The sequence below is a fragment of the Meleagris gallopavo genome, chromosome 5, assembly GCF_000146605.3.
Source record: "Meleagris gallopavo isolate NT-WF06-2002-E0010 breed Aviagen turkey brand Nicholas breeding stock chromosome 5, Turkey_5.1, whole genome shotgun sequence".
NCBI classification, from domain to species: domain Eukaryota; kingdom Metazoa; phylum Chordata; class Aves; order Galliformes; family Phasianidae; genus Meleagris; species Meleagris gallopavo.
In genome coordinates, this window is record NC_015015.2 from 20,389,547 (window position 1) to 20,402,669 (window position 13,123).

General features: G+C 39.2%; 1 protein-coding gene across 1 annotated transcript in view; it reads right to left on the reverse strand.

The window, feature by feature from the left end:
• LOC104911085 (synaptotagmin-5-like) overlaps window positions 1–12,869 on the reverse strand; it is a 16,343-nt gene extending 3,474 nt beyond the window's left edge. The window contains exons 1-3 of the mRNA XM_019616081.2: window positions 12,622–12,869; window positions 11,956–12,028; window positions 263–399 (exon numbers count right to left, since the gene is read on the reverse strand). Coding sequence (XP_019471626.1) covers window positions 263–399; window positions 11,956–12,028; window positions 12,622–12,861 — 450 coding nt within the window. The 5' untranslated portion in view covers window positions 12,862–12,869. The remainder of the gene's footprint in view (window positions 1–262; window positions 400–11,955; window positions 12,029–12,621) is intronic.
• Between the last annotated feature and the right edge of the window lie 254 nt (window positions 12,870–13,123).

The following is a 13,123-nucleotide window of genomic DNA, read 5'->3' on the forward strand; positions in this document are numbered from 1 at the left end:
GAAGGGAAGGGAAGGGAAGGGAAGGGAAGGGAAGGGAAGGGAAGGGAAAATGATCGGACATTATGTGAATAGTTGTGAAATCTCAATTATTTTCTACACATCGCAAAATAAAATCTAATTTTGCTGCTGCATGCTGTTCTTACATTCACTTACCCACATCCCTCAAATCCCTTGCAAATATTTTTTTATGGCACCCTACAAACAGATCACACAATAAGATCTCTGTCCCCAGTAGAAAAAACAAATCCACTTCGCATCTTACTTTTACTTGGCTTTGGATCCTGAAGCAAAATATTTCATTCCACACTGGATCTCTGCAGTTCTTGATGGTTCTGGTCCGGACAGTATCAGAGGAAGCAGTGGGCAATGACAGGCTTACATAGCAATCAGCTTGACTAACTGTATATAAAAAGATACGTTTTAACTAACAAACTACCAAAAAAAAAAAGTCTTAGAACGTAAGTTTATAACACTCTATAAGTAAACTGCAAAAAAGAGATACTGTTTTAATACTTTTCTTATAGGTTTTTACTCAACAGCACTCACTACTATTTATCCTATTTTTCAGCCTCCTAGAGGCTGAAACTGTGATTATTAATGGAGATTGAAAGAAGCTACTGAAATAAAGGGAACTGGTGGGGGGGAAAAGAATGATTTTACGTATCAAAACCTATTATTGATACATCCCCAGTCTGTGGGAAATCAAGAGATCTGTTGTGGTGAAGATTTACATTTTGAGAACCTTTTTTAAAGGTACTTAACTAGTTAACTCTTTAAGCACTTTAAATAAGGAGCAATCTTTGCCCATTGTGAAGAAACTTCTGATTTCTTAGTGTAGCATTACCTTAAACGTTGTTCGAACACAAGGTCGTCTAATTAGATAGAATACAGCATTAAAACTTCATAATTCATGCAGGTTGCACTGGGGTGGTCTCCCAGGAACTGCCTCCTCCCCAGATGGAAGTAAATAGCCTTGCAGCAGAGCACAAGCTTTGCAAGATATTGACCAACTGAGTTTTGGGGATTGCTGCAACTTTCAAGTGAAAGGCAAGCTGGGTACTTGTAGGTCTGTGCAGTCAACTTTCCATCTATGTGTTAATCTAATGTATTTAAATTGTTTCTTTGTTAGAATTCTCACTGATACTTTTAAGATAATTTTTTTGTTGTTGTTTTGTTTGTTTTGTTGTTGTTGTTGTTGTTTTCCAAGGAGCAATGCTGTGCATCTCTTCCTAAGTGCAGGAAAGAGCTGGTATCTCATGAACCTGTCTTAATAACATGAGATCCTGAAAATGCAGTGAAAAATATAACAGGAATCACTCTCTCTGGACTGCTTTTCACCCTTTCTAGTCCTCCCATTTGGAGCAAATCTGCTATTCTGTGGTTCTATACATTGCTCTGCATTCACTTCTACACACTTTATTTTTTGTCTGCTGAACAACCACAGCTGTTTCTAATGTCTCCAGCCCTTAGAACAAATTTGTGTTTACGGTAACAGGTTAGATGTGATGGCTAAGAGGCCATTTGGGACTGCAGGATACATGCAGGGAGGCAGTATGATGACCAAGTGAGTAGGCTGCTGGAAAAGGGCTCAGGATGTTTTGGCTCCAGTCCCAGCTCTGCTCCAGGCTGCTAGGTCACTGTGGGCAATTGCCTGAGTTTAAATATATCTTTTCTATCTATATTTTCACATCAATAAAACAGTGATAATGATTATTTCCTCACTTGCAACTTGTTTTGATACTGCACAATTAAAAGTAACATACAAAACAAAAATAACTACCACTATTAGTATTACCAACCCACAAAAAGAGTATCTTATCAGCAACTGTTTTACCTTCTCAATTAGCCCCTTGTTTCTCACTCCATACTATCTTTATACTTGTGTTACTTATGTGGCAATGAATAGGTATTGCTTAAAGCAATTTATGGAATTACATTATGTAGGATTTCTTTCAAGTCTTCTGATAAAATCTGAATATTAAACATCTTCCCCCTGCTTCCATAGCAGGAAAGGACAACTTGAGCATTCCAAATGGAGACCTCTATACTGGTAATTAGTATTAGGAAAATTTAGATTTATTACCATAGATTTAGATGCAGAATATGCATGATGTACCTTTATATAACAATTTATTGATTAAGGTCACAAAAGAGTTTATTTAGCTCCCTCCACTGCAATATTTTCAATAATTCTTCCACTGAATGTGGAATGAGAAATGCGAAAATGAGAATACTAGTTTTGCATAGGTGCATCCTCTGGCAGTGTCAAATATATAGGTATGTGCATTTCTGAGAATTTATTCACTTATGGTCTGGCATATCCCTTTATCACAAACACTAGTTAAGAATCCTCTTTGAGAAGACGGACACTTGATATCTTCAGAGTATCAAAGAGGCCACTTCTAAATTCGTGACTTGAACCTAGGTAGAGGTGTGGTAAGAACTTTCTTCCGCTGAACTATAGCAAACTTGAGAAGTTACTCCAAGCTTTAGCAAGACTGTTTGCTATTAATAAGAGAAAAACAAACTCCCACAGCTTGATCATCCACACTAATATCAGCCCAGTCAGTAATCACCGAGTCTCAACATAGCCCAAGACAAGAATGCAGATAAAGGAATTTGAATCTGAAACAGACAGATCATTGCATGAAGAAAACAAATTATGCCACAAAACTACATTGTTGCAAGATTTATCTGATAATTTACACACACACAACACAGATTTACATAGCTTTTGGACCAGATCCCAAATACACAACTAGCTAGCTGTAAGTGCAGGAGATTAAGAACTCTTAGCATACATTCCTACTCATGCACAGGAACAAATGGATGCTCAATGTCTTCCGTGCTCCAGCTCTCTTCCACTTTCTTCCATCTTCTACCAAAAAAGACTTCAACTGTCACCAGCTATTGAATTTAAATATGTCCAGATTGAAGAGGATTGGTTTAAACAGCCTAGCACATGAGAAAGAACTGAAAGAACTGTTTGCTAATTCAACAGCAAAGATCGGCAAAGAATATGGTAACAGCCAGAGCTGGAATGTCCAAATAATTATTATAAAGAGGACGATTAGAGTCTCAGTATGGCAGGATGGAAATAAAGACAAATGTTAGGAAAACTGCTCCAGCTCTAAAAGAGTTAGCTCTAGTGAGAGAGGTTTTTATAATTTAACTCATTTCAGAGGGTACCCCTACCTAGATACATACCAGTGACAGATAAAGTAAATTTGATCCTGCTTCAGGAGAAGAGAACCCTTCCAGCTGAAGCTACAAACATATCAAATGGAATCTGGACTTGCTGTCATGTGATACCTGTGTTTACGCTGGAAGGCAATAAACAGAATAATCATGGCACATCAATTATCTTACCAACTAACTGGTCTCTCTCCCAGCCCTGACTGTCACAGGAGGAAGCAACAGAGAAATCCTTGTACTGTACACCAGCCAAGCCACACATTCTAGTATAGCATATGGGCGCTGACAGGCCTCATTATCTCCAAAGCAACAGCAAACCTCCTTCTTTAACAGGTACAGAGTAAGACTGTAAGTTACTTGGGAAAGTGGCCATTTTTTCCTTACACACAGCGTCCACATACCATGAGCCAGATCCATAGCTAGAGTATCTGTGTATGAGCTCAACATAATTGTCAAAATGAAACAATACTAATGTAAAACCATACAGTGCAGAGATTCCCACAAACAGCTGTGCTGAAACTTACCCATTCCACTCCAGCTCCTCTGGAACAACAGAGATAAATCACATTACCTAAATGGTAAATACAGTTGGTTGAGATGAAGTGTTTTCCCTTGTCTGGGTTTGGTGCAAACCAGAAGCAGAAAACATTTGTGAATATGATGAGCAAGGTTAAAAATATCCCAAAGTCATCCTTAGAGGAAGTAGCACTGAAAATCCACAGTTGATTGTAGATTCAATGCACGTAAGTAAAAATAAAAAGATATAGATTTCTTTGATTTTTTTAAGATGGGGATGGAAGAGTTGTGCCTGAAGAAACATCATGGAAGTAGTAGGGTATATCATCATAACAAAATAAAAAAGTAGTGCAATAAGTAAACTCACTCCCTCACATGATGGCTCAGAGCAGCTAGTATGAAGGTAGAGACGTCAATGCTGATGAGTTAATTTGGTGAGTAAAACTCTATAACACACTGGGACAACTCACTGGAAGCAAGGGTGTGTTTTACACGACAACATAAATGGGTCTTAGTGTGCCTGAAACTTCAGCTTGTAAGTCTCAGTCACCATTTTATGAACTGAATTTTGGACTTACAGGGTGTAAATACAGAGATTACAGTTTAATTTGTTAATTCAGTCTGGACTAAAAGTTTACATCACAGCATTGATTCATCCTGCCATAAATACTACAAGTTATATGTGTTGCAAACACATGCTTTGCTTTTGTCAGTCATGTCTTCACATTTTATATATCTGTTCTACAAAAATGTCACCATCAGCTTCTTTCATATCAAAGTAAACTGCATATAGACACAGCTTCCAGGCTGTCTTTTATCACAAGACTACAACTAAAACTATGTTCACAATGAAATCAAATGAGCTCACACTTCTGACTGGAATCCTCTGGGATTCTCAACTAATCCAGGAGCCTACAGCAACTTTCCTGTGAAAAAGAATGAATGAAAACATTAAGAAAAAATATAATATGATTTCAAAAAAAAAATTACACTCGACACTCCTCTAGTTTTCTTTCTTGAACCAGAAGGGAATTCTTGAAAGATAGTAAACATCGGTACTGGATGAATGGGCACAGATGAATACTTTGCTAGGTAGACATTCCAAAATATTGCCAGTTTAGTAATTGGCAAGATAGTAGAAAATGATAAAGTACCAGCGCTAAAATTTGAGATTGATGCTTTCTTTTAACCTTCACTGGCTACTACTGCAGCACTACTTATAGTCTCTTGCAAAGAATACAAAAAGACAAAATACCCAGGAGAGAAGCCACAGTCTCATGAACACACACATACCTTTTCAGCTATGCAGACTATCATAGCCATGTTAAATCTAGCCTCTCTTCTTTACACTGGCCTCCTACGTAACAGTAAATCATGTCCGGGATACTGATTCTTATCTACAGTGTAATCAATGACTACAACTCAGTAAAAACGTTGCCTGAAGCTTCTCTCTGGAGACCATCACTGATAAAGGTCCTCAAGCTCTGTGTACCTTGCCAGTGGGCAAGGCTTTCCATGGCACTGCTCTGAGTCTTGAGAATCAACTTGGACAGGGACTAACACATACCACACGCCATATCATGTTGCTCCTTTAGCTCACCTCAGCACCACACTTCATCTCATCTAAATGCCTTTGAAGGAGTATGCATACATAAAACCAAACATTCTCCGCTCAGTGAGTGCAGGAATGAAGGAATCGCTGATAATAATATCAGTCACACTGCTTACTGCACAGCTGGATGGTCTGCAAATAATGGTGTCCTAACAAAACCAGAATAGGACAGATTTTAGAAAAGATTCTGCAGATTCTTCAAGGGTGTGTAAGAATTAATGAAAAAAAACCTATATTTTTCACATTAAAACACTGAAGACAAGAAGTTGCACCACATCCTCTATCAAAGAACTATCTAAAAAATCTTGAAGTAAGTATCATCTGTATCAATCTTCATGTTCTTCATGAACATCTTTGAATGTATCGCATAACAATTAACACAGACATGCTGACATTCCATTCGTAGTCAGCATGCAGTGTCAGACATGGCAATCTTCAGTCTTAAATTCAATACATCATTATACAGAATATAATAAAAAGCAGGATATAAAGTAAAAATATGATCCTTATCAAGGGTGATCAAAAATGCCAGGAAGCAACAAATTCTAAGATGTGCAACACTGTAAGCATGGGGAAAAAAAATGCTCAGTTTAGTTTCATAAGCTATCAGAAGGTATTATACAGACAGCCCAAGGATATTCGTAAATACAGAATGCCAATTCAGAAACCTGAGGACATATGCAATTACCCGTTAACAACCACTGATGCTACCTATATACGTTTGAAAGAAACTGAAGGAAATTCAAGATAGGTTTATGCGATTTGTGTTACTTATTAGCACAACATTCCATGAAAAGCATTTCAGCTCTGCATAAATGTCCATCAGGTATCCAAGCTCAAGCTACAAAGCCATGTCCTGAGCAGTCTGCCACAGCCTACTAGCTCTGCAAGACAGAGAAGGAATGAAGGGCCATGAATCTCCGCATGGACCTCTGTTTTCTCAAAACACATGTGGTTCTGCATTGGTGCCATTGTCACCTACTCATCCCAGCCTCTTTTCTCCACCCAAGTTTTCCCCTCATTCATTTTCATTGACTCCGCCCTTTTCAAAACTGTTTTAAAACAGTTTTTGACATTTAAAAAAAAAAAAAATTTTAATTAAAAACACATTTCAACCACTCATTAACTAGATCTCCTCTGAATGTGAAGGTAGTGTAGTCTACTATGTGCAAATAGCACCATCACAAAAGGCTTTTATAAGATCATCCATGTTCAGTAAAGCACAATAGCTGCAATACTGTGCTGGTAAACTGTAAGAGCATGGTAGCTGCTCTCAGCTTTTGCCTCTGAGACAGGAACGAGCCTAACACAACTATCACAGGTTGTCAATGTTTTTCACCAGTCCTTCAGGCAGTAACCAGTTCATCCTCCTAATGCCTCTGTGAGGCAGCTAAAGCTTTTCTGCAGTCCTTCCTTTAGAGACGAGTCATAGAATCATAGAATATCCCAAATTGGAAGGGACCCATAATAAATCATTGAGTCCAGCTCCTCGCTCCACTGAGGCCCACCCAAAAATCAGACCATATGTCTGAAAGCTTTGTCCAAATGCTTCTTGAACTCTGGCAGCTCAGTGGAGGCTGTTCCAGTACCCAACCATCTTCTTGGTAAAGAACTTTTTCCTGATATCCAGCTTGAACCTTCCCTGTTGCAGCTCCACGCCATTCTCACATTCTTACAAGGAACTAAAGCTCTGCATAAAAACACCTTCTCCAAGGTTACACCATGAATCTACAGCAAAACACAAGGAAACATTCTGTACAATACCTTTCACCACCAAAACACCTTCGTGTTCTTGCACACAGGAAGTACACAGAAGTCAGCACAGCAATAGCAAGATGCATGTGTGTCTATGTACAATTCGTTAATACGTAGCAGTAGGTACTTCTCACCTGCATGGAGGTGCCCTGATGAAGATTCTTAAGCAAATAACATTTTATTGAGCTCCTTGGTTGTACACAGCATTGTGTCTTTTAGTGGCAGCTTATGATGCTATCAAGTCACAGCACAGGTTTTTAATCTCCGTACTCCTTACACTCTACAGAATACTATACAATTTATACAAAGCAACAAGCAATATACTGCACACAATACACTCCTTGGTGTTTCTACCAACAGTCTACTAAGGGATTGAGAGACAGGAAAGGGAAAGACTGAGAAATAGTCTCTTGGACTAGAAAACACAGAATGAGGGAAACTGGATTTTAGCATGTATGTAGATGGTAGCAATAAGCTGAGGAAGACTGAGAGCAGAGATGGATAACATGAGTGAATGAAAACCAAGAGAAAACTGAATAGAAGGGAAAGGGCTTATGAACAGCTGCAACTCCAAAGGACACAGTATTGAGATCATTCATTCATTTGTTGTTCATATTATTAACTGTGGTTATTAGTTTGTTATGATAAACATCAGTCAGAACCAGAGTTCCATTTTGCCAGGTGCCTTAGTAGTCATTCAGTTAGACTTTGATCTTGATCTAAACAGCTTACAATTACAGTAAAAAAAGTCCCACCTTCAGGTATGATGTCACAGGGAGGAGTTCCTGGTGATCAGCAATTGCTCTCGTATTTGTTTGTTTCAGTTTCTTAACCAACTAAGAAATCACTGTTCACAGGCCTTGTTGCAACTTCGTAGGTACCTGCATAACTATTTCTCTGACTTTGTTCAGATTCCTATTACCAAGCATTTCTCTTCACCGACCATGACGATTTCTCCCAGTGCAAATGCAGCCTGCCTGAACAGCCAGTATCATGAGGAACTTTTATCATATGCCTTGCAAAGACAAAAATGCTCTTCTGAGGACCATGTCGTCCTAGGTGACCACGTTCATTTTAACAGAAAAGCAATCTCAACCTAAGTTTTAGTGCTGGTTAGCTCACCTTTGCTGCCTGTCTGCCCACTTCACACTATGGCTTCTGCTGTATTCTCACAGCCATGCTGTGGGCAGCGGAAAGGGCAAGAAGCAACATATACAGTTTGTTGATCATGTCTTCAATCATACCTTCCCTACCAGTTTCCTTTAGAATGCAGTGAAAATTTCTTATTACGGTGGTATTGCCCAGGACTTAATCATAGAAAAAAATTAATGACCAGTGCAGTATTAAGAGTATGTTATGAAATTGCGCATGAAGACTCAGGTTTAGTACCATAACTGCACAAGAAAGCAGTAGAGTCACCATTCCTAGAGGTGTTCAAGAAATGGGTAGCTATGGCACTAAGGGACATGTTTAGTGAGCATGATGGGGATGGGTTGATTGCTGGACTAGATGGTTTCAGTGGTCTTTTCCAATCTTAATGATTCTGTAATTTTATGAACAACATAGAAGACAAATATAAGGCTTTATCTAATGAAATGCTAATTGAGAATTATGTTATTACTTTTAAAAGATTAAAAATTGTAGTTCTGGGCCATTCCAGTACATACTTTCTGGAACCCTGAGATTTGCTAAATACAAAGCAAGGCAAACTAATGTTAAAGACATTTTCTTACTCCTAACTGGAATAATGTTTTAAAAATACATGCATGTAGCAGAGATTACCTGATATTTCACTTGCAGCTCTTGAAACAAACAGGCTTCTCTTCTATGAGAGAGAGTTTGCAGTATCAAAAATGTTTATTTTCCCTCCCCAAAGAGCAGTGAACCCTTCAGAAAAGACCACGGCAAACCAGATCTGCCAGCTGAGAAAAGCAGACAGTGCCCAGGAGTGTAAGCACGGGGGCAGCAAGTTCTAGTTGTGCTCCCACAAGCCAGGCAGTACAGCACACAGCAAGTTGAGGCAAGCAACCTGCTAGCTGTTTGCACTACAGGCTCTGGGGAGGGGAAGCTAAAGTGATTGTGGACACAGGCACAGCAGCAGCAGAAACTTTAAGAGCAGCATGGGTGCTATCAGAGTGAATGTTCAAAATTCACTGCCTGCAGAAAGGCTATGGCTAGCATTTAACTGCAGGCACAATGTAAAGGCCTCACATGTGGCAGCAGCTCAGCAGTCAAGGCTTTGTGCTGACAGCCAGGCTGTTTACTTTGCATTCTTGCATCTCTGTGCATGATACAGCCACACTGAAAATGAAATCTGCACTGGGGAATTTACACAGTGTGGGTCTAATTCTTGTCTAAAATTAGCATGTGGTTGAAATGCACTTGTAGTTGGCCAGTAGGTAAATCTCTCCAGAAGGAAACTCTCACATCGTAGAAATGCAGCATTCTGCATAAAGGTAGCGTCAAAGAGGTCTGTGAAGAAATGGGTGGGAGGACTTGGGAATGAAGAATGAGCCCTCCTACAAAGATCTTGGATGGTGGACCAGCCCTTGGCAAACAAGACTTCACCCACAAGGTTTTCACAATTTAAAAGCCAGATCTGGAATGAAAACATAGGGACAGTTGTCTTTGTGTGAGAGGGAGCCCTAAATAATGCATAGAAAGGGCTTTTTCAGGTCAGCCAGAAAAGATCAGATTTTCTCCAGCAGGTATTTCTGCTATGTAAGGCAAAGTGGGGGGGGAAAAAAAAAAGGCTATAACTATTTAATCAGCAATATAAACACACAGATCTCACTAAAGTTGATAACACTGAAAGTGGTCTTTGTGTTTTCCTTTGACAGAGAGGAATCTGGGCTCCCATCCAATGCAAAGTGAGCTGTAAGGTACCAAAGTGAAACCCTCTGGTGACCTCCAAGACCTAGATCTTTGAGCTACAGATCTCACAAGCCACAGATCTCTTGGGTGAGCGAGGCAGAGAAAAGAACGTCTTGGTTTTTGTCCTGTCGAGGAGAATCTGCTGTCCACTTCTGAGAACAGATTTCTCAAGCCAGATGACAGCTCTGGTAGCACCATTCTTACAACTTTGACAGAAAATCTGTAGTCAAGTTCAAACGTGCAGAAATTGCAACAGCATCTTGGGAATGCTGTGTTCTACTTAACGTAGGAGCAAATCCTTCTGAAGCCTTAGTCGTATCTGATTTCAACACGCATTAGTAGCCTACATTAGTAGCCTAATTTTTGTTATTACGCTCTCACTGCATACAAATAGGACCATTTATCTGACACAAAGGCTCAGGAGATCATGATATAGCAGATTGCCACAGATACCCTGCAATGTGAAAAACAAGTCCCATGTTATACAACATGTGCAAGATCTAAGGAGGAATGAATGCAGAGGGTTGTGGGTAGCAATCCCTCTGCAAAAGGAGGACGCTGTCTCTCCTTTAGCTGCGGAGTGCCACAGACAAAAGAAAGCAAAGTATACTCATCTTTGACCTGTGGTCTTCAAAAAAATGCAGCCTGACCTAATCAGATTCTGACTGTATCAGTGCACTGATGGCTTCTTGCAGATTGAATTATTTCTTTGCCATCTTTCAACTTTGTCAGCAGCTCTTTCTCTCTTAATAAATTTAAATTATACAAAAATAGTGATTGAAGCAAGTAACTTTGTGTGGGAAATACAACTGTTGAATTCTACTTTTCCTAAAATATATTTTGAACTAAATGTTTCAACTGCTTACAAACATGTAAATTCACAAATTAAATGATAAATGCATTTCCACAAAAAGTATTATCCTAAATAATCCCAGAGCCAAGACTAATTCTAAACCCGAAATTATTTGTAATTTTAATTGGAGATACTATTATCAGTTTCATTGAATTATGATATAAATCTGTTATTATGTTTAAAAAATTACTTTATTTCAGCTTTCTTCTTAATAGTGACCAATTTCTCACTTATTGACATTTTGACAGCACATACAAGCCTTTAAAAAAAAGTAAGCAAAATCTTTAGTGTCAATCCAGTAATTTTCTGAAAGCCATGTAGTCTCCATGGAGGCAAATACTCTTGCTGAGTTTTCTCGTGTTTACTTAATACATAAAGATTCCTAACCACTTCCCTCCCATTGCATTCCTGCCTTGTTCCTTCTCCCCAAGACAGATATTTGAGCTGTCTTGTAGCTTGTTTTCTTCTACCTCAGTAACCTTCTGTCTGCACTTCCACTCTCACCCATTCCACCAAGCCTCCAGAAACTTTTCAGTCATACTGTTTTTCCTTTGAAAGTCTGGTATTTCAAATGCATTTCAGGAAATATGTCACAGAAAGAGTTGTCTGACAACAAATTCATACAATATATAATGCTTATAATGCTCCTTTTTTTTTCTTTTTTTTTTTTAAATCAAATACTGAAATGTGGAGTTGCCTGAATGTATTTCTGCTGTCTGCCAAAGACAGAGAGATGGTAGTAAAGCTCCAGTGTTTCCCCACAGCCTCTAGCAGCCACTCATTGTCAGTGTTGGCATTTTCATCTAGAATTAGAGGTGCAGCCTTCATCACAGCACATCACAGAACGTAACTGATAATTAACAGCTGTATTTGTTCAGCAAAACTGGTTCTGAAGCTTTTCAGCTGTTAAGGTACTTCACATTGTACCCCAGCAGACCTTTGATATTTCCATTAATAGCAACGCTTCTGTAAACAGAAGGGTATTGTTTATAACAGACTGTATTGTAAGATTAGTCCAAATTCAAATATGCAGCAGTATCTGGAACCATGGTGACACTTCATAAACAGACACAAGTTACAGCACTCGGTTATACTCACTGCTTTTAGAACTGAACTACTGAGAAGTGCAAGGAAAGACTGTGATACTCACACAGATCTGCCTTTCTCAGATTTCTCATCCTTATGATTTTTACAGAGAGGGAACTGCATGGGCATTCTTCACACTGCAGGACAATGGCAAAACAATTGCAGAATTAATGAAACATTTATGCTTCAAAAAGTATGCCCTGACATAAATATTTGTTGCAATTTTTAAAGTCACGCAGCAAAATTGGAAGAATAATTCTCCTGCTCTTCATCACCAGGTAAAGTATAGTTTTGCCCCTTCTTATGAGGGCATTTCAGTGGTTGAGGACAGGGAAAAGAGTAGAGAGGATGAGTAGGGGACCATTCTCTACTTAATGTTTCTTTAGCTAGTTGAGTTAGACTCTCATTCAGTTTATTTGTTAAGCTGTAAGAGTCCCACTCTGAAGGTCTCTGAGCACTTCATCACGTCCCTCGCAAATTCCTGGTACCTCAGACTGCTTCCTAGCCTCTACGTGGATCACCCAATGCATCTCAATTTCTCTTCACTACCAGAAATGTCTCCACAGAGCTACCAATATCAGGAAACCCATAAATTTGTCTAACCTAAGTAAAAACATGCATCAATTTGGACTGTCATCTCCCAGGACCTCTCTAAGGCACAGGAGTCCCAATCTCAAACCCATTCCTGACCAACTTCAGCTTTTAATGGATTACAGTCTGAATTTCTTACCTCGTGAGCACTCCAGTATGATCCCATCATGCTCCCAGCTGCATACGAGTGAGCTATGGGTGTCACATCAGTATTAGAGACAACAGTTGGCAGTGACTCATGAAGTACCTCTGCAAACTTTAGGAAACACCTGTTGAGGAGCAGGTGGATTATCCATGCCCCACCTTCTATAGTGCCTGAAAGGGAAAGTATGGACAGAGAAGGGGAGGGAGTTTGTGGAGACTGATATCTAAACACCATGGGTGTGTGTTGAGGGAAGGCTGTACACACCAAGGCGCTTAGAGTTAATAGCAAATCAAGGTAAGAGTCCAATAGCACACAGCACAAGAATGGATACCCAGGACTTGGCCACCTAACAGTGCACAAATAGAGAAGATAACAGCAGTTATGCGTAAGTCAAAGAAAAACAGCAGCTCTATAGCACTGCAATCAACAGTCAAAAGGATTTTTGATAAAACCTTTGGAGACTCCAAAATTCAGCCAGATATTATTTTTCTTTGAG